Genomic DNA, 21790 nt, shown 5'->3' on the forward strand with positions numbered 1-21790 from the left:
TGTGTTGCTGATGTTGATGCAGAATGGGTTTTTAGCGCAGAGTGCACTTACAATCTTGCTATCCATGATGCATGCTTGTCAGTTGTTGCAGATTCACATGTGTGGTATTTCGACAGTGGTGCTACAAAGCACATTACCTCACATCGTGAATTGTTTACCTCTCTTGAGTCTGTCCCTCATGGGAATTCAGCCACTTGTGCCAACAACGCCTCTTATCCAGTTCAGGGAGTTGGAAAAATTGTGCTCACTGCTGCTAATGGCAGTTCCTTCACACTTGTTGATGCACTTTATGTACCTGGGATCAAGAAGAATCTCTTGTCTGTATCCGCACTTGCTAGACTGGACTTGTAGTGAAATTTGTGGATGACAGATGTACAGTTCATGATCTCAGTTTTGGTGATGAAATTGTTGCATCTGGGCTTTTGTGCCGTAGGCTGTATAAGCTCACTTTGTATGACAAGTGTGGACAAAATTTTGCAAATGTTGTTGCAGATTCAAAGGCTATTTCAGATGCAAAACTTTGGCATGCACGTTTTGGTCATCTGAATTTTGCCAGTTTGATGCGTTTGCAGAAATCTGATATGGTTGCTTCTTTGCCACCTCTTGAAGCACCTGTTAAACATGTTTGTGAAGGCTGTATTTTGGGTAAGATGCAGCGTTCTAAATTTCCAAAGGATGGTTCAGTTCGGGCCACATGCAGGTTGCAGCTTGTGCATAGTGATGTTTGTGGGCCCATGCAAACTCCGTCCTTGGGCAATTACCTGTACTTCGTGACTTTCATTGATGATTACTCCAGGCATGCATGGGTATTTCCGCTTAAGGCGAAGTCCGAAGTTTTTATGTGCTTCAAACAATTTCTGGCTATGGCTGAAAATGTCTCAAAATGTACTATGGGCACCCTCCGTTCCGATCGAGGGGGGGAGTATATGTCTCATGAATTTAATGCATTTCTGGCTAGTCGTGGGATAAAACACCAATGTACAGTGCCTTATACACCTCAGCAAAATGGTGTTGTTGAGAGGAAAAACAGGTCACTAACGGAAATGGCACGATGTATGGTCAAAAGTCAAGCTTTGCCGCATTCTTTTTGGCTTGAGGCCATCATGTGTGCCACTTATGTACTTAACAGGTGTCCTACGAAAGCTTTGCAGTCTATTACTCCATATGAAGCATGGCATGATAGAAAACCTTCTATTGAGCACATGCGCATTTTCGGCTGTTCGGCATATGCTTTGGTGCCACAAGTGCAGCGCAGAAAATTGGATGATAAGGCTGTCAAATGTATTTTTGTTGGTTATAGTGCTGAAAGCAAAGGTTACAGGTTGTATCATCCGCAAACAAAACGTATTTTGGTTTCACGGGATGTAGTGTTTGTGGAAGATTCTGTTCAACCCTTGCTGTCATGTACTAGAGACAGTAATGTAAGCTCACAGGACATTTATGACACTTTGTTGCCTCTTTTTAGTGGTGGAAATACGAATGTAAGTTCCAATGAGGCAAATGTACAGCCTATGGGGGTTTCTGAAAATGTTTTAGAACAGCCTATTACTGATGCAGATGTACATGATGTACTTGATGAGGAAAGGGCTGAAAATGAGCAGGCTAGAGGTATGCCAAAATGGCTGGTGCACACTTTGCGTGACAGTAAATTGGATGCACCTTTATCTAGTCGTACTCGTTCAGGCTCTCGCCATGCATCTTATGCATCAGATTGTTATGCTTTGGCTGTGTCTAGTTTACATGATGTTGAGGAGCCTCTGTCTTTTGATGAAGCACAGAATTCAGAAAATTGGATTGCTGCCATGAAATCAGAATATGATGCACTTATAGAGAATGACACATGGACTTTATGTGATTTGCCTCCTGGCAAAAAGGCCATTGGTACGAAGTGGGTTTACAAGTTGAAACGCAAGCCGGATGGTGAGATCGATCGCCATAAGGCTCGACTTGTTGCAAAGGGTTATGCCCAACAAAAAGGCATAGATTATGAAGAGACTTTTTCTCCCACTTGTCGTATGACTACTGTGCGTTTTCTATGTGCATTCGCAGCTCATTTTGGTTGGGATGTACATCAATCAGACATTGTTACTGCTTTCTTGAATGGTGACATATTTGAGGAAGTTTATGTAACGCAGCCTCGCGGTTTTGTCATAAAAGGACAAGAGGACAAAGTGTGCAAATGTAAGAAGGCTTTGTATGGGTTGAAGCAATCTCCTCGTGCTTGGTATGAGAAAGCTGACACTCATTTGGTTAAACGAGGCTTTCGTAACAGTCCAACAGAAAGCACATTGTATGTAAAGCGTGAGGATGATGTATTTCTCATTGTGGTTCTTTATGTTGATGATTTGCTGATCACTGGACCAAATGAGAGACATATTGCTGAATTTAAGGCTGATTTGAATGCTACTTTCAAGATGAAAGATTTGGGGCTGTTGCATCATTACTTGGGTATACAGTTTAAGCAGTGTGATGGTGGTATTGCCTTGTGTCAGAAAAGTTACATAGAGACATTGCTATGTAAGTTTGGACTTGAGGATTGCAAACCTATTGCCACTCCCATGGAAACAGGTTTGAAGTTGAGTCTACATGATGCTGGCGATCCTGCTGATGTCACTCTTTACCAAACTGCTGTTGGCTGCCTCATTTATGTATGCAACACAAGGCCGGATATTTAGTTTGCAGTCTTAGAGGTCAGCAGATTTAACCATAGCCCAGGGTCTAAGCATTGGCAGGCTGTCAAGAGGATTTTCCGCTACCTTAGTGGCACTTTACATCTTGGCTTGTTTTATCCCAAGGGGGGATCCTTGCCGCCAAACTTACATGCTTTTTCGGACTCATATTGGGCTAGTTGTTTTGACACGCGAGTGTCCACAAGTGGTTTTTGTTTCATGCTTGGCAGTTCATGTATATCATGGTTGAGCAAGAAGAAACCTACTATGGCCACTTCGAGTTGTGAGGCTGAGTACAAGGCAGTCTTCACAGCTACGGTTGAGTGTGTATGGCTCAGACGCCTTATGGATGATTTGGGTGTTGGACAGGACACTGCCAACACTATCTACACTGAAGGTCAGAGTGCATTGGCAGTTGCGAGGAACCCAGTTTTTCATGCTCGCACAAAGCACATTGAGGTGCATTACCACTATGTCAGGGAGAGGCTCTCAGCAGGAGAGATCAGCTTGGCTTATGTGCCAACACAGGACAACCTTGCAGATCTTTTCACAAAGGCATTGTCTCATGAGAAGCTTGAAGCTTTCTGCAAAGCTTTGGGCTTACTCCCCTTTGTGGACTGATCCTGTCCTCAAGGCATGGCACTTCCCTTTACTCATGTGCCAGCTCTTGTTCACCGCATCACTCCAGGGGGGATTTGTTACCATATACATGTGGTAGTGATGTCTGTGAACACACTAGGACCGCCGGGGCATTTTTTCCCTCTTTAGGAGGTTCTTTCCCCAATGCATTGTATATACGCCCATCACTCTAGGGCTATCTATCTTTCCATTGCACACTAAGTAACACACTCTCTATTGTGTGCCTTGAGCTTCCTTCGTCTTCTCCAAGCTGTGTGCGTTTCTCTGCAACCCTAAATAGTCAATACTATTTGTCAAAGAGGGCCAGGATAGACAACTGGAGTAAAAGACCAATCAACCCTGCATACGACCATCGTCCGGTAGTAGCTACTACAACAGCTACCGAGTTTCCCAATATAAGATGCTTTGAGTGCCAGGAGTACGGACATTACAAAAGCCGATGTCCAAAAAGGATTTCCCAAACACCCGATGCTAATAATGTACCTCTGAACGTCAACAGGCAAGGTCAACCAAACGGAAGAGGAGGCCGAAGAAGAGGAAACATAGGACAAAGAAGCGGAGCTTTGGCTAATGGCGCAGTAAGACAACCAACTGTGGGTGACGAAGCTGATGAGAGAGTAGCTCTGTATGCTGCAACTGCTAATCCTAGTGAGCAATAATTCAAGCACCAGGATCTCATCAAAGTTTAGCAGAATAAGATGCATAAAGCTAAAGACTATTCTATTATCAAAAGATTTCTTTACTTTAGACAAAGGATATATGTACCTAAGTAGTTAGCATAGAGTTTATCCATATGTATTCTTGAGATGAGGACATCTCAAATTTTTCACGTTGGGGAGGTTGTAAGTGTTACCATATACATGTGGTAGTGATGTGTGTGAACACACTAGGACCGCCGGGGCATTTTTTCCCTCTTTAGGAGGTTTTTTCCCCCGTGCATTGTATATACGCCCATCACTCTAGGGCTATCTATCTTTCCATTGCACACTAAGTAACACACTCTCTATTGTGTGCCTTGAGCTTCCTTCGTCTTCTCCAAGCTGTGTGTGTTTCTCTGCAACCCTAATTCCAACAATTGGTATCAGAGCAGGTCACGTCCTCCCGGGCTTAGTCGCCAGCTGCTCCAGCACACGCCTGCTCACTTTCTCCGATTTCAGTGAGCTTTGGCAAGCGTTCGCAGGTCGACAAATATTTTGGGATAGCTCGAAGAGCTTGGTCTGCTCAGAATTTTGATTTGGGCTCATTTCGGCCTCCGTTTCCACTACGGGCAGTATTGCACAGGTTATTTCGTCATTTTGTGCAGATTTTCTGTCAGTGCCGTTTTCTGCATAACAGGTGCCTTACTGTCTTCTACGGTTTGTGCTATATAGCACAAGTTGTTCCCGCTCCATTTCTCTTATTTTCGGGCAGTTTTCACATCAGGTGCAGCATTTACCATGGCTGACAACAACAACACAGATGTGTTCAAGATGTTTGCTGCTGAGGACAGGTTGGATGGGGACAACTACCCTATGTGGGCTTATATGATGCAACACGTTCTTGTGTCAAAAGGTGTCTGGAACATTGTGCAGGGCATTGATGTACGTCCTGGTTCTGAAGATGTAGGCGATATTGAGGATGTTGCAGGTCTTGCTGCAAGGATTGCAGCTGTTAGAGTTGTTTTGCCTACAGCAGAACAAGCTCGTTGGGATGTTAAGGATGCGCAGGCTCATGCATTGATTGCGTTGTCTGTGAAGCGCACCATTATTCCTCACATCCGTTCAGCAAAATCTGCAAAACAGGCTTGGGATATTCTAGCAGGTCTTTATGCAAGCCGCAATGAGGCTAAAATTGCTTTGCTGCGTAAAGAGCTAGAGTCGAAGATTATGCATGAGGAAGATGATATGGACACTTTCCTTGCTAGTGTCAAGGATATCAATGAGCAACTCATTTCTGCAGGTGAAGTCATTTCTGACAGTTCCCTTGTGCAGACTGTTCTTGATGCCTTACCAGATTCCTACCAGACTTTTGCTAGTACTTGGAGACTGATGACCCAAGGAAATCCTGAAGTTGTCAAGTTTGATGCATTATGCACATTGCTGTTGCAAGAGTCACTTTCTAGAAAAAACAGGACTAGGCAGCGTGCAGTTGAACAGGCTTTTATTGCTTCTCAAAGAAAGGGTGGTAACAGTAATGCAGCCACTTCTTATGGTTCTGCTGCGAGTGGCAAAAATTTTGTTCCTAATGCTTCTGCTGGCAGCACTTCGTCTGGCAATTCTGGTGATAAGGGCAAAAAGAAGATGCGTTGCCATTATTGTAAAGCCAATGATCACTTGATCAAGTCGTGTCCTAAGTTGAAGGCCAAAGAGGCTAAGAAGAAAGAGGGTGGTTCCACTGCAAATGCTGGTTCCACTACAAATGCAGCCATTGTTGAGTCTTCTGTGAAAGGAGATTGTGATGCTGATGTTGATGCAGAATGGGCTTTTAGCGCAGAGTGCACTTACAATCCTGCTGTCCATGATGCATGCTTGTCAGTTGCTGCAGATTCACATGTGTGGTATTTCGACAGTGGTGCTACAAAGCACATTACCTCACATCGTGAATTGTTTACCTCTCTCGAGTCTGTCCCTCATGGGAATTCAGTCACTTGTGCCAACAACGCCTCTTATCCAGTTCAGGGAGTTGGAAAGATTGTGCTCACTGCTGCTAATGGCAGTTCCTTTCACACTTGTTGATGCACTTTATGTACCTGGGATCAAGAAGAATCTCTTGTCTGTATCCGCACTTGCTAGACTTGGACTTGTAGTCAAATTTGTGGATGACAGATGTACAGTTCATGATCTCAGTTTTGGTGATGAAATTGTTGCATCTGGGCTTTTGTGCCGTGGGCTGTATAAGCTCACTTTGTATGACAAGTGTGGACAAAATTTTGCAAATGCTGTTGCAGATTCAAGGGCTATTTCAGATGCAAAACTTTGGCATGCACGTTTTGGTCATCTGAATTTTGCCAGTTTGCTGCGTTTGCAGAAATCTGATATGGTTGCTTCTTTGCCGCCTCTTGAAGCACCTATCAAACATGTTTGTGAAGGCTGTATTCTGGGTAAAATGCAGCGTTCTAAGTTTCCAAAGGATGGTTCAGTTAGGGCCACATGCAGGTTGCAGCTTGTGCATAGTGACGTTTGTGGGCCCATGCAAACTCCGTCCTTGGGCAATTACCTGTACTTCGTGACTTTCATTGATGATTACTCCAGGCATGCGTGGGTATTTCCGCTTAAAGCAAAGTCCGAAGTTTTTATGTGCTTCAAACAATTTTTGGCTATGGCTGAAAATGTCTCAAAATGTACTATGGGCACCCTCCGTTCCGATCGAGGGGGGGAGTATATGTCTCATGAATTTAATGCATTTCTGGCTAGTCGTGGGATAAAACACCAATGTACAGTGCCTTATACACCTCAGCAAAATGGTGTTGTTGAGAGGAAAAACAGGTCACTAACGGAAATGGCACGATGTATGGTCAAAAGTCAAGCTTTGCCGCATTCTTTTTGGCTTGAGGCCATCATGTGTGCCACTTATGTACTTAACAGGTGTCCTACGAAAGCTTTGCAGTCTATTACTCCATATGAAGCATGGCATGATAGAAAACCTTCTATTGAGCACATGCGCATTTTCGGCTGTTCGGCATATGCTTTGGTGCCACAAGTGCAGCGCAGAAAATTGGATGATAAGGCTGTCAAATGTATTTTTGTTGGTTATAGTGCTGAAAGCAAAGGTTACAGGTTGTATCATCCGCAAACAAAACGTATTTTGGTTTCACGGGATGTAGTGTTTGTGGAAGATTCTGTTCAACCCTTGCTGTCATGTACTAGAGACAGTAATGTAAGCTCACAGGACATTTATGACACTTTGTTGCCTCTTTTTAGTGGTGGAAATACGAATGTAAGTTCCAATGAGGCAAATGTACAGCCTATGGGGGTTTCTGAAAATGTTTTAGAACAGCCTATTACTGATGCAGATGTACATGATGTACTTGATGAGGAAAGGGCTGAAAATGAGCAGGCTAGAGGTATGCCAAAATGGCTGGTGCACACTTTGCGTGACAGTAAATTGGATGCACCTTTATCTAGTCGTACTCGTTCAGGCTCTCGCCATGCATCTTATGCATCAGATTGTTATGCTTTGGCTGTGTCTAGTTTACATGATGTTGAGGAGCCTCTGTCTTTTGATGAAGCACAGAATTCAGAAAATTGGATTGCTGCCATGAAATCAGAATATGATGCACTTATAGAGAATGACACATGGACTTTATGTGATTTGCCTCCTGGCAAAAAGGCCATTGGTACGAAGTGGGTTTACAAGTTGAAACGCAAGCCGGATGGTGAGATCGATCGCCATAAGGCTCGACTTGTTGCAAAGGGTTATGCACAACAAAAAGGCATAGATTATGAAGAGACTTTTTCTCCCACTTGTCGTATGACTACTGTGCGTTTTCTATGTGCATTCGCAGCTCATTTTGGTTGGGATGTACATCAATCAGACATTGTTACTGCTTTCTTGAATGGTGACATATTTGAGGAAGTTTATGTAACGCAGCCTCGCGGTTTTGTCATAAAAGGACAAGAGGACAAAGTGTGCAAATGTAAGAAGGCTTTGTATGGGTTGAAGCAATCTCCTCGTGCTTGGTATGAGAAAGCTGACACTCATTTGGTTAAACGAGGCTTTCGTAACAGTCCAACAGAAAGCACATTGTATGTAAAGCGTGAGGATGATGTATTTCTCATTGTGGTTCTTTATGTTGATGATTTGCTGATCACTGGACCAAATGAGAGACATATTGCTGAATTTAAGGCTGATTTGAATGCTACTTTCAAGATGAAAGATTTGGGGCTGTTGCATCATTACTTGGGTATACAGTTTAAGCAGTGTGATGGTGGTATTGCCTTGTGTCAGAAAAGTTACATAGAGACATTGCTATGTAAGTTTGGACTTGAGGATTGCAAACCTATTGCCACTCCCATGGAAACAGGTTTGAAGTTGAGTCTACATGATGCTGGCGATCCTGCTGATGTCACTCTTTACCAAACTGCTGTTGGCTGCCTCATTTATGTATGCAACACGAGGCCAGATATTCAGTTTGCAGTCTCGCAGGTCAGCAGATTTATGCATAGCCCAGGGTCTAAGCATTGGCAGGCTGTCAAGAGGATTTTCCGCTACCTTAGTGGCACTTTACATCTTGGCTTGTTTTATCCCAAGGGGGGATCATTGCCGCCAGACTTACATGCTTTTTCGGACTCAGATTGGGCTGGTTGTTTTGACACGCGAGTGTCCACAAGTGGTTTTTGTTTCATGCTTGGCAGTTCATGTATATCATGGTTAAGCAAGAAGCAACCTACTGTGGCCACTTCGAGTTGTGAGGCTGAGTACAGGGCAGTCTTCACAGCTACGGTTGAGTGTGTATGGCTCAGACGCCTTATGGCTGACTTGGGTGTTGGACAGGACACTGCCAACACTATCTACACTGACAGTCAGAGCGCATTCGCAGTTGCGAGGAACCCAGTTTTTCATGCTCGCACAAAGCACATTGAGGTGCATTACCACTATGTCAGGGAGAGGCTCTCAGCAGGAGAGATCAGCTTGGCTTATGTGCCAACACAGGACAACCTTGCAGATCTTTTCACAAAGGCATTGTCTCGTGAGAAGCTTGAAGCTTTCCGCAAAGCTTTGGGCTTACTCCCCTTTGTGGACTGATCCTGTCCTCAGGGCATGGCACTTCCCTTTACTCATGTGCCAGCTCTCGTTCACCGCATCACTCCAGGGGGGATTTGTTACCATATACATGTGGTAGTGATGTGTGTGAACACACTAGGACCGCCGGGGCATTTTTTCCCTCTTTAGGAGGTTTTTTCCCCCGTGCATTGTATATACGCCCATCACTCTAGGGCTATCTATCTTTCCATTGCACACTAAGTAACACACTCTCTATTGTGTGCCTTGAGCTTCCTTCGTCTTCTCCAAGCTGTGTGTGTTTCTCTGCAACCCTAATTCCAACAGTAAGGTCTCTGACCCCAACCAAAAAGAGCACCATTGTACCATGGAATGAACATAATGGAAAAAGTTACTATTTTTAGCAGTTTTATAAATTCTGTCAGTGCCACGAAAGTGAATTAAAATAATTTATGTGAAAAGTTTCCAAAAACAATAAGTTTTTGGTCACCCGACTCGTCTAGTTTTGACCATCTCGAAAAACTGCCTCCGTACCCCGAATTTGAAAAAAATGCATTTTCGGACCCTAGGGGCTGCTAAATATGGCAGGCACTCGGACAGATACACCTTAGTTAGAGCTTAGTATAGCAATTTACGGCATTAAATCCTGAATCGTATGACCGTTTTAACCTAAAACCAAAATTTCATAAGGTTGTGCGGGGAGGCACCGGGGCTCGAGGCTGTGTGGGAACAGGTCCCAAGCCACTCAAAGCTTGCTTTAGCAGCTAGGGGGCACCCTCTCTTCTTTTGGGAGTTGTGGGGGAGTTTCCATGCTTGAGAGAGTGTGTGAGAGTCAGTTACACTAGCTAACTAGACACTTGGTAGGTATGTAACTGGACTTGCCATGCTTAAGTGGAGTAGCTCTCAGATGCAAATAGCAAGCAAGGTCGATTTTTAGCATGGAGGGGCCTATTTAAGAGATATGCTCACACACACACAAGCACACATATATGCTCACACACCCACTCAGTACACACACACACACACTTACACACACACACCTTGGGGAGGTGTTGTCGGCACACATAGTCTTTGGAGAAGAAGCAAAGGAGGGATGTGATGCCCGACTCTCGTCTTGAGAACTCCATTGGATCATAAATTCGAGTGGATTTCAGCGCCCTAATCACGGTAATATCGATTTAATTGATGCTTTTCTGCAAATCTCTTCATCATTCTCTTAATTCCTCATCTATTATGTTTAATCCTAGCTATATTTCTCAATAGGTGCTCTCTGATTCTCCATATCATTATTCTATTACATAATCATCATCCAATAGTTAATTACGCAACCATTAATCTCTCATAATTATAGATTAATGCATGATTAGTAAGAGAAATCTCTCGCTAGTCAGCATAACAATTAATTGTCAAGCTGATAATGATGTGGATTTGGCTAAATTCATTCTATTACCACACAATATTGGTGTAACTAAGTTAGATATTTATTCATAGATTAGGATGTAATTAAGGGAAATTAATCCTTCATTAAGCCACTAAGAAGAGAATTTTCTCTCACCTATGCATATGGTAATTTTGCATCTTTCTACTTGCATTAGGAAGGTGATTGACCTTGTCTAATTCATCTCTCTAGTAATTTGACTAGTAAAATTCTGAAATTCTTAATTACCTAGGCCAAGTATTTAAATTTTAGAGTCAGTTCCCATAGAACATGGAAGGTACTATCCATAAAATACTATGTCTTGAAGGAAACCTAACCATCTCGTATAGAATGAATTGTTCAGTGATTCTAATCGGTCATCTTGATTGTTATGGTACTCTCAGACATTAGTTCTTTTCTCCAAGTTGTCAATTAAGTAGTGAGTATAAAATGGCCCCGGTAAAAAGAACTCGCTTCGGTGGTGCCCACGACCGCGAGGCGGGAACGAGCAACGTGAATGGGAAAGGAAAAGCTCCCATGGACAACCAAGTACCGGCCATATCACGGGCCAATGACGAGGAAATGGAGGAGGTAGGTCACTTTTTAATTCAAGTTGTTTAATTTAACATTGCATACGATAAGTTAGAAAAGAACATATCCCTAAACATGTTGGAGAAATTCGATGGAAACCTCGGCATTTGAATTCAATTGTATATTAAATTCTAAGTAGGAAAGAATGGTTGATGGATATACTGTTTGAAATAGGAAAGAATGTCTGTTAGGGAAAATTTAGCTCGGCCTGTTCATTTCTATTTCCAATGTTGATACTAGTCCGAACCCCCTCCTGATCACAAGGGGCAGAGTTCCTTGTTAAGGGTTCTTGAATCCACGTCTGTTGGTTAAGTGGTGGGAACCCACGTCTTGCTTTCTATGCGGTGAGAATGTCCATGTCGTGCTTTCTATGCGGTGGACATACCTAGTTGTATGGGCAGCTAGGCGACAACGGGAGGAGTAAACTCTCACTGGAGGGGGGATGTTGTACCTCCAGAACATTGGAACTTTAAATGAACAAGTTTTTGAGTGAATTTTTACTAGAATTATTGTCTTGGTGCCGCTTTGCAATACTAGTTGAAGGGCTGTATTAAAGAACTTGTGAATCGGAACCTAATCACGGAACTTATATGTTGAACAACCATTGTGGTAGTAATTAGAACACACAAAGAAGTGTGAGTGTGGGGGTGAAAAGTGGGGGCTTGGCTCAGGTTGCCAATGCCTATGAAAAGGGTGGTCCCGATTGGTCGGGAACTCTCCGTCCCCATAGTTCTATAAGTTGACGCTAGTATTACTCATTGCCCCTAGAGCGAAAAAGTTTCAAGTGTACGTGCCTCTGAAACATGGGGAAAAAGGCACTCGGGACTTCTCTCCTCTTGGAAGGTGGGTCTTAGGATCGCTAGATAAGTTAATCACGCTTCCCTTGCGTGGTGGAACTAGATCTCGATGCTAGTAGGCTCGAACTCGACTCACTTTGTGATGAGAGATCGTCCGCTAGATGAACCATAAACCACTTTGTTTGCTTCCGCTGTAGATCTAGTGGCCACCAGGTTTACCATTAGATCCGTTGTTTGAGGCGACGGGGTGGGGACCTCACACATGGAGTATATGTGTACCTTTTGTATTGGTCATAACTTGCGCTTAAGGCTTTGTAGGGTCCCTTCTCCAAGATATTTGCAACCCTCCAGGTGGAGTTATTGCACTGCGAAGGTATAATAGAGTATATGTGTACCTTTTGTATTGGTCATAACTTGCGCTTAAGGCTTTGTAGGGTCCCTTCTCCAAGATATTTGCAACCCTCTAGGTGGAGTTACTGCACTGCGAAGGTATAATGGAAAGGGCCTTTCCTTTTTTTGTCTCCTTTGCCTCCTCGTCTTTGTTCAAGTCAATGCTATCGTCAACCACGCCTTTTTGTGGTGGCAATCAACTCACGATCCATGTTCTTGTTTTTCTTGAATTAAATCTTATTGAGGACGCATGAACAACAAACAACGGGAAATTAGTTAGTCCGCCATCTACTTTCAAAAATCTTTAGTGAAATACAAGCTCAAGAAAACAAGAATGGTTTTTCCCATAAAGAACGTGATAGATAGATCACCACTTAATACTCTAAAGCCCTAAGATGAACCATGAAAGAATAATCTTTCAATCTTGGTTCCACACCATACTTTGTCCTCAAATTAGAACAATGCATAGACCCACTCTCAAAAAGGCTAAATGACTAAATGTGTTAAATAGCCATTGAATCTTTCAAATGGACCTCTAACTGCATTTTGTTGAAACAATTGAGGACATCATGACCCATATTGTACTTTCCCTATTAGGCATCATTATTGTTGTCCAGAAGTTGATTTTATGAGTAGAGAGTGCATGCACAAGCACACTCATATATGGTCTATACCATTAACAAACATCAACTAGCTACAGTGTCACCACAACAATAGGTGAAAGAACATGCATATTTTTGTGACAATTGGCCTTGGTACACCTGGAGCTCCAAAAGCTTAAGTTGGTGTCTAACATGAATTGGATGATTTCGTGCTTAAGCATAACTCTAAAGGTGAAAGTAATAGAAAACCTTACAACAAATTCTAACTCGGGCCCACTCTTTTGGAGCCAGATGTAGAATCAATGGCTAAAGATGTCCTTGCGATGTTGGTTGCAAGCACCACTTTCATTGTTCCTAGTGGTGCTGGGTCAAAATTTCTTATCTGCATTTCACTGGAATGTCCACTATAAATTGGGAGTATAATCAGCTCTGAAACATTGGGATCCAACCCTCTCTTTCATGCAAGATCTGACACGCTGTATCAATTTATTTTTGTCCTGCTTAAAAGAGAAGGCTATCAACTTCTGGCTCAGTGAAATGTATCTCCATACTAGTAATAAGTGCAACCTCTAGATAGTCACTCTCGAATTGCTTTCTACATAGAATCTCAACATGAAATTTCCTTGGAATAGTGAAATTGTTATAGTAAAAAAGTACCCAAAAGCCTTCTCAGCATCAAGTGTAGATGAGGTGACTATGATATGCAAACCTTTTCACCACCTTACTAGGTTCGTCATCTGGCCAAAGAGGACATCATTGAGTTTTTTTTCATGTGCTTCATCAAGCATAATAACACAATACAACGAGAATTAGCTATCCAAAAGCACTTCTCTCACAAGCATTCCATTTGTCATTTACTAAATTACTATCCCAGACCATGTGCAATCCTTGAACCTAATTACATAACCAACCTCTTCACCGAGCCTGCAACCAAATTCTTGATTACTATCTAAATGACCCATGCAATCCTGAAACCTGATTGTGCAACCAACCTCTTCACCAAGCTAACAACCAAATTCTTCAACACCATCCTTGGCTATAAAGATAGACGCGACTCTTTGTGGTTGTGTGCATCCAATCTTTGCTTTTGTTGTGTACCTTGCTTCTGCTATGTATTGTGTAACTTGTGTTGTTTTCCCTAAACTAGTTTATCGTATCGCAAATAAAACCATTCTCAAACAAGATCATTGTCAACTTATAAATGAGAAAACTTTGTCTCTGCCTCCTATATTGATAGCTTCGATTGGCTGGCCAAGTGTGAGTGCCTTACCAAATGCATTCTTCTTCCACTTCGGTATATCACATGCAGAGAGTCCTACACCATGTAGAGTTCTTGAGCAAGATGTTGCTATTCTGGCGTAGGCTCTTCCCAAGGACGATTCAGATCCTTTGGAATGGAATCTGGATTTCTTACGATTTTCAATGGTGACACATCATGGAGTACCTCGTTTGCCCTCTTAAGAAGGCTAATTCATCCTCATTGAGTTGATAATTTCAAGCTCCTCTCTAGCACCTTTGTCTTGATACAAGAGTCAAGATCTGTCAGCATCATAATGTGGGTCATTCCTCACATCCAAGGACCCTTGATGCTATGAGCTGCTTGCCATCTCTTTGGTGAACCCTTCTCTTTATTGGTTGCCTAAAAGAGCCCATCACCTCCTCTGTCGAGTGTCTATAACTCCCCTTCCTCCTCATGCCATGTCCCCTTTCCACCCATACTCTCTCAACAAGCTCCCCGACTGCTTTCATGGCAACACAACCAATCAACCAAGTGGCACACTCGGCCCAATCACCTCTATCACCACCGTCGAGCATGGCGAACATGCAAGCGACACACTACAAAAAATAATACAGGTTCTTTCCTCTTTTTCCTCTGCCCACTAGCCACGTGCCAGGTCTTGTGAATATCACAAGTAGTCTCCTCTTCTTCCTTCGTCCAAGAAGCGTGTGCAAGCTACATTAACTCACCTCCAACAGAGTGTTAACCTGGTGCGGCAAAGCCTCTAGTTGCTGCCTACCCGTTCCCAGAGGCGACACCTGCTCCTGATGCACCTTGTGGGGGTAGTTATTCCTACCCGTTCCCATAGGCAACATCTGCTCCCATAGGCGACCCCTGCTCCCGAATCACCTTGTAGCACTCCAAGAAGAGTTGCAGACTGGGTGGATCTTTTTTCTTTGGTATAGAGTTGCAGAAGATCATCGCCATGCACAATGTAAAAATTAGTGGGAAGTGCCTCTTGTTTTTATAAGGTAATGTTACTCATTTATTTTTGAATGGCCAATGTTTATGTCCCAAGTAGCATGGTTCCTTATTAGAGAATTTCAAGGTAAACACGTCACAAACAGCCAGCGAAAACTATGTCCTAGTTAACCGGCTGGCTGTTTGTGACATGATACATCTCTTTTAGCAACGTCTTCACGGCGCAACAATCATGAAAAGCAGGTATCGTCACTTTGGTGGCGAGGCATCGCAGCTTGCATCTTGTACGGTCGTCCTTATCGCTAACTGTACAGCTTCCTCTAGTGCGACTCCTCCTGCCTAGAAATTCGCTGCACGCACAACAGATATGTTCATGGAATTGCAACCATCTGTACACTTGATTTGTTGGATGGCCTGCATTGAAAGTTTGAGAATTATAGGAGAGCTGAACATACAGGAAGCAGCAGATGTTTTTTCTCAGGTTTGATCTCTTGTTGCTCCATCGGGGTGTCCTTGCATCACCCCACTGCAGAGATAGAGCACATTTGTCATGGTCATTTTTAATTAGTTGGTGCCATTTATAGCCAAGAAGTTTCTCCTGTAATTAGAAGTTGCAACCTTCAGACCTTGGGTTGCCAATATGGTGGCAAACCACTCTACATAATCTAACAGAGACAATGGCAGAAATGAACAGCAGGATGAATCATTCTCAATGTGTTCCCCTGCCCACATTGTGTCTACAAATTCCTTCTCTTCAAGCATGCACAGAGGGTTTGCCTCTAGTGCTGCAGAGACCAGACAATTTTCCTCTGGTTATGGGAATCCTTCAGGAGATGAATCAGGAGAAATTCAGTTTTTCGAGATGTGCGGGGACTCATCAGAGATCCTTCAGTATCAGTGAGGTCAAGCAAGAAAATGCAGATGTGGAAGAGCATCATCACAGCTTGAATTCTGAGTTATGCCAAGAGTGGTCATTGAAGGGAGTTGAAGAGCTTCTGACAGAACCTGAGGAGTTGCAGTTAAGACATGATTGTAGTCAGGAATCTCATGACTCAAGTGTTCCATATTTAGAAGTATGTGCATCAGATGAGAAGCCTTTACAATCTGTGCAACCCAATTTCAATTGGAATGTGTCAGAACAACCTCTGCTATATGTTGATGAGAAGCCGATGATCCAATCACAAATCACTAGCTCTTTTGAGGAACAGTTATTTTTCCAAGAAAATACAGTATTGCATATGGGAAAGAAATCCATGACTATCGAAGGTTTCTCTGCTCCAGGATCCAAAGTAGATGTAAATAGTAATTCACAACTTGCAGCCCAGGTACCAAGTGAAGTACACTTGGAGGACAAAGTAGGCTTGCATAGTATACAATCTGTAAAAAGAGAGCCTGAAGAGGTGGAGGCACAAGCACCCACGTTTAAGTCTTTTGAAGAGCAAAAGGAGTGGAATAGTTGTCTGGATTTGTGTCAGTCAGCAGGAAAAAAAGGATTGATCAGACTTGAGCATGTTGAGAAATTTGCTTTACTAGCGCAGAAATCACAACTGAAAAATGATCAGTCATCTGAGCCAGAGGTTAGTCAGTCCTCTCAAGAAGACTTCTTGTTTTGTTTCACAGTCTGTGATCTGCTAGCGTCTGTTTTATATTTTGTAAGCCTGACTTGCAGCTCAAGCTGATGATGGAAAATAGGAGGTTGTCTTTGCAGAATGTTCGAAGGTCAGTGATGCCAAGACTAACCTGTTTTTTCCTACAGACAAGTGATATTTTTCATATTGAAGAAATGTGCTCTTTTATATCTGTTAAGCGCTTTGTATTGGTAGTGAAAAGAAGGGGCCTGACCAACTACATGAAAATGTCAATGAACCTGTCTTCTGAATTTGATTTAATGGAGCGTCTTGTCCTTGCTAACACTTGCATTTGCACAAGTTATGCAATGTAAGACGCTTTGTAGGTGGAGGAATTTATCCTAAGGAGTTTTGTGAACTTAACTGTACACAAGTAGTGATTGTTGTGCCTTTTTTAGACCTTCAGATTTTTTCAGATTTTTCAGACTCCCTTGGGATTAGAAGTAGATATTTATGATAAGCGCCTTGAACCAAAATATGCCAATCTAAATATCATCCGTATGCCTCACATTTCTCTTTTAGTTAAGTACGGTGTCATTTGCTCTCAACTATTTGTATTTTCTCATCTTTGTTCTAGTAAATTTGCTTTTGTTATTCAATCATGCCATCTTACTTCTTTACTCGTTGAGAAAGGATACTCATTCAAAAGAATCATGAAAAATGTTCATTCATTTTGCATCGTAGTAAGTTTATTTTTAATGTTTCTTTCTTTGGAATGTTCAAGATAATCAGTAGTAGATTCATAAAAGTGGGGAGCACTTATTGTTTGACTTAGTAACACACTATTTTGTTATTTTGATCTCTAGCGCTTTTAGTATTTTTACTCTAGCCTTTATCATGGTTGAGTATTCCCATCACCTCCGGAGGGTGATAAGAACTCAGCTCGTTGGTTTTATTGAGTACGTTCAAAGCATGCATGACCCTTATACAAACCTGCACCTACTCTTTGTCACTCACGACGTGAGTAGGGATGTCATAGTTGTTGTCCAAGATATGCATGATAAATGTGATAATCTTATTCTTGGTGTTTAGACAAGCAGCGAAGTTGAGGTCACATATTGTCAAGTTTGGATCTTTGTATTTCTTTGGTTATTTGCAGCCTCTTCTTCGTAGGTTTGTAGTAGTATTCATTTTTCGATTTCGTATTTAGCTTACATTAGGACTTAAAAAATTTCTTCCTTTAGAAGTTGTTGAAGTTCGATTTCTAGGATTAAGTTTTTAAGATGTCTTCTCCTTTTTTGTTTAAAGTTGAGTACTTGTTTTAAGTTTTAGCCAAGTGTAACGTTCTCTTGGGCATGCCTTGGCATGGCAAGAATGATACGACTTTTCACATCCGGAACCGAACCATTATCCTGATGCAAAAAGACAAGCGAGTCGTCCTCAAAGTTTGGTTGTTTGAACAAAACCTAAATGACTTTTCTAGTTGTTTTGTAGTTAGATACTGTTGAACTTTGTTTGAGGAGGTATTGTTTGAAATTTGCTTGAAATGGATGGTATCTGGTTTAAACCTGTCTTGGTGCCTATTTGGATTGTTTGACTCTAGTTTCAATACTGATTTCAATGGTTGGTGATTCACTCCCGGGTGGAGTAGTAAGAAATGATATTTGAGAATGCTTGCACATACTCATGGCCCAAACCCTTGTGGTTGTTTTACGAGGGGAGTACTGTTGTTACTCATGGCCCGGACCTGGTTGGTTATTTACGAGAGGAGTATTAAGAAGTTTGAGCAGTGGTTACTCTCAGCACCTCCAAACCATGCAGGCTGTGGTTTGAGGGACGTTTGACTGTAAAAGGCCTCTATATCTCCTGGTTTGGACCTTTTAGGTTATGCGGGAGGAGTGATGAGGGAGTCGTTGAACAGCTCATGGCCCGGACTTGGATGGTTATTTGCAAGGGGAGTGTTCATCGGCGACTTTATGTTTCTATGTCTTGTAACATGTATATGTGAGCATTTGTGTTGCATTGTGATGTGCCAACCATTGAATATTCCTTATTGGATGAGATTCTTCTGGGAAGCCAACGACCCAAGCAATCAAGAGCTCCAATGTGGAATGAGACTCCTTATTGGATGAGATTCTTATGGGAAGCCAACAACCTAGGAAATCAAGAGCTCTGATTTGGAAGAGAAAATTGATTGTCCCTCAGAATGACCCTCGGATTTTATTTTATTTTGAGCTAACTTGAGTTGTTTTGCAGATATGCCGTAATGGTGGACGATTACTTTCTTTCAAGAAGGGGTGATGTCACAAATTGCTTACGTGTCAAGCCATTGAAGAGCGGAGCAGACTGGCAGACCAAGGGGCCTAAATCCTAACAAGAAGTCCTACCAACTTATGGGACTCCGTTCGATGGGGCTTAAAGGACTTAGAGATTAAAGTGGGACCAACACACACACACACACACAAAAAGCAAATTTAGGTGTTGACAGCCAGTACGGATTTCTGTGAATCGCGCTGCTCACGTGGCAGATTTACGGATTTTCGTAATTTGCACTGACAACTTTTTGGGTTCAACCAAGGGCCTTTAAATATGAACTGTGGGCTCTCACGCTGGTAGTCTGCCAGCGGGAGATGCAGAGCAAGAACCACAGTGTACCTTGTTTAAGCAATTTAAAGAAATACCGAAAGGAGCGCCACGGTTTGAGGCCAATACTCTTTAGGGTGGAATTTTACTCCGTGTCATCGCGTGCTCTCTCTTTCTTTCAGTTTAGTTGTTATTGAAGTGCTAAAAGTCTGATCAGTCTGATCTTTTCTATTGGCGCGTGGTGTCGTCCCGGTTACACAAGGTCTAGGAAGTTCGAGTGTGACCATGGCTAGAGAGGGGCCGCTTGCTCGAAGTCAAAAAACATGTGTCGGCATGATGTGAAAGCATAATTAACGGGAACGGGAACGGGAACGAGAACGAGAACGAGAACGAGGGGGGGGGTTGTGGAACTGGAACGGTCGACTAAAGTAAGTCTTGAATTACCTCCATTCAGCTTAGTCCCAAATCAACTCCTGAACAACCCCAAAACTGCCCCAAACCTACCCTCAAACTGCCCCAACTATGTCCCCCAAACAGCCCCAAATGTCTACCCCATCCCGTTCCCCCCGTTCCGGAACACCGTTCCCGTTACACCCCGCTCCTCCCAACTCCGTTTTGGGAATGGGACTCGTCTGGAATGCAGTTTCGGAACGTTTGGGCTGCGTTCCACCCGTTCTCTATAACACTGAGTGAAAGCAAGGCCGCCCAGAATCAACACTCCATGAGTCCAAGTGAATAGCATTTGAAGTCTGCCCACGTTCTCAATTTAAAAGTGCGGGGCTTTGAGCCTTTGACCTCCCCAAGGGCCAACACCTAAACTTGATGGGTAAGGCCACTTGCCTCACATCGCTTCCTTGTGAGTGGCACAAACAGGAACTCACACGAGCAATTAATAAGGTGAAAATAAATAGAACCTGATAGAGAGGACGGAGAAGATCGCAAGTGTTGGGGACCAGAAGATGGGCTTGTCCCCTCCTTAAAGAGAATCTTTATTACAGGAAGAATCTTTTTACAAGCACAAGAACTTGAGTAAACTCTTCTGTTCTAGATCTCAGTCTCGATGGTCGTTTCCTTCCTGTTTGGGAACCTGAGAGGAACGCTCTCAATTCAAATACCTTCCGGTTTGTTCTCAGAGCATATAAGCTTTGCAAACTGTCTCGGATTCCATTTCGGAATCCTGGAGCGTAGGCCGAAGCCTCCTTGCTCCTTTCTCCGAGATGGAGTACCTGTATGCTTTGAGAGAAGCACACGCCTGCTGCTCTGATACCACTATAACCGACTTGGGCACCTCCAAGCGAGAAATCAATAGCAACACACGAACAGAAACTTCACAATCACTGAACTCTAATGGAGAGAGAGAGAGAGAGAGAGAGAGAGAGAGAGAGAGAGAGAGAGAGAGAGAGAGAGAGAGAGAGAGAGAGAGAGAGAGAGAGAGAGAGAGAGAGAGAGAGAGAGAGAGAGAGAGAGAGAGAGAGAGAGAGAGAGAGAGAGATAGTCTACACGACCCGGCGGAGTTCCGTGCCCAGAGGTATTGGCCCCAAAGACTGGCGCCCCTTTCGGTATTTCTTTTTATATTAAACTTTGAGCAAAGTACAACTGCCCGCATGTGCTCGCTCTCCGACTCTACGTCCAGATGATCTGCAGAGTGAGCCCCCTTGGGTTCAATTTAAAGGCTACAGGGGTTGCTAAAAGCAGAGCCTCAAAAACATTAAACTCAAAAGCTATTAACTCCAAAAGCAACTTGGGTAGCGGAGAGTCCATACAGTTTTGCCACATCAGCCTGTCAGCGTAAAACGCGGGCTTTCCATATAGCCTGCCTCGTCAGCAGCTGTCAGTGCTAAACGCGGAAATCCGTACTGTGTGTCCGGGCACTGCCATGTCATCAATTTGTGACATCATCCATAGGTGGTTAGCTCTTGAACTTCACCAAATAACATCTTGCAATTTTTCCCTTAACTTTTTAGTCTTTATGCGCCAAAATCTGCTCAGGCACCAAGATCGCATCAAGTTCCTCACCTTCAGGTTGATCTTTATGTGGCATACCTTCCGGCACATTTCCCACAAAAGGTCCTAGAAGACTCTCATGAAACGCATTATGAATCTTCCAATTGTCTGGCAATTTCAGCCTGTATGTAACATCACTAATCTTGTCAATTACTTGAAAAGGCCCATAGAAGCGCATGCTGAGCTTGAACTTTCCTTGCCCTTCATCTTCTTTAATCTTGCCTTTCCAAATCAAAATAGAACCCAATTACTAGGTGAGAACAAGAGTTCATATCGGTGACGATCAACAACTCTTTTCTGCTTTGCTTGAGTCTTCTCCAAGAAAGCTTAATATTCTTATATATTTCATCCATACTTTCTACTTATCGATTTGCTTCAAAAATCTTATCTTTTGTGTGCAAAATGGGAGGAACCTTTTTGCCACCCTCAACAATCTCAAAGGATCCCTTGCCTGTTGATATATGCAATATATTGTTGTATGCATACTCAAGCAAAGGTAAATACTATTTCCACTTGCCCTTATTGTTTGACACATAGCATTTGAGCATGTCTAAGACAATAGAATTGGCCTCTTCTGACTGTCCATTAGTTTGTGGATGAAATGAGGATGAAAACTGAAGCGTTATGCCC

At 42.9% G+C, this 21790-nt stretch overlaps 1 protein-coding gene across 4 annotated transcripts in view; it reads left to right on the plus strand.

Moving 5' to 3' along the window:
• The first annotated feature begins 15168 nt into the window (after positions 1–15168).
• LOC147462121 (uncharacterized) overlaps positions 15169–21790 on the plus strand; it is a 31718-nt gene continuing 25096 nt past the window's right edge. The window contains exons 1-2 of one of the 4 annotated variants that reach the window (XM_086509548.1): positions 15169–16582; positions 16663–16724. In XM_086509548.1, coding sequence (XP_086365674.1) covers positions 15683–16582; positions 16663–16724 — 962 coding nt within the window. In that variant the 5' untranslated portion in view covers positions 15169–15682. The remainder of the gene's footprint in view (positions 16583–16662; positions 16725–21790) is intronic. The other 3 variants (XM_086509550.1, XM_086509549.1, XM_086509551.1) reach the window with 3 other exon arrangements.

Source organism: Adiantum capillus-veneris, chromosome 3, assembly GCF_014529385.1.
Source record: "Adiantum capillus-veneris isolate H3 chromosome 3, ASM1452938v2, whole genome shotgun sequence".
Taxonomy (NCBI): Eukaryota; Viridiplantae; Streptophyta; class Polypodiopsida; order Polypodiales; family Pteridaceae; genus Adiantum; species Adiantum capillus-veneris.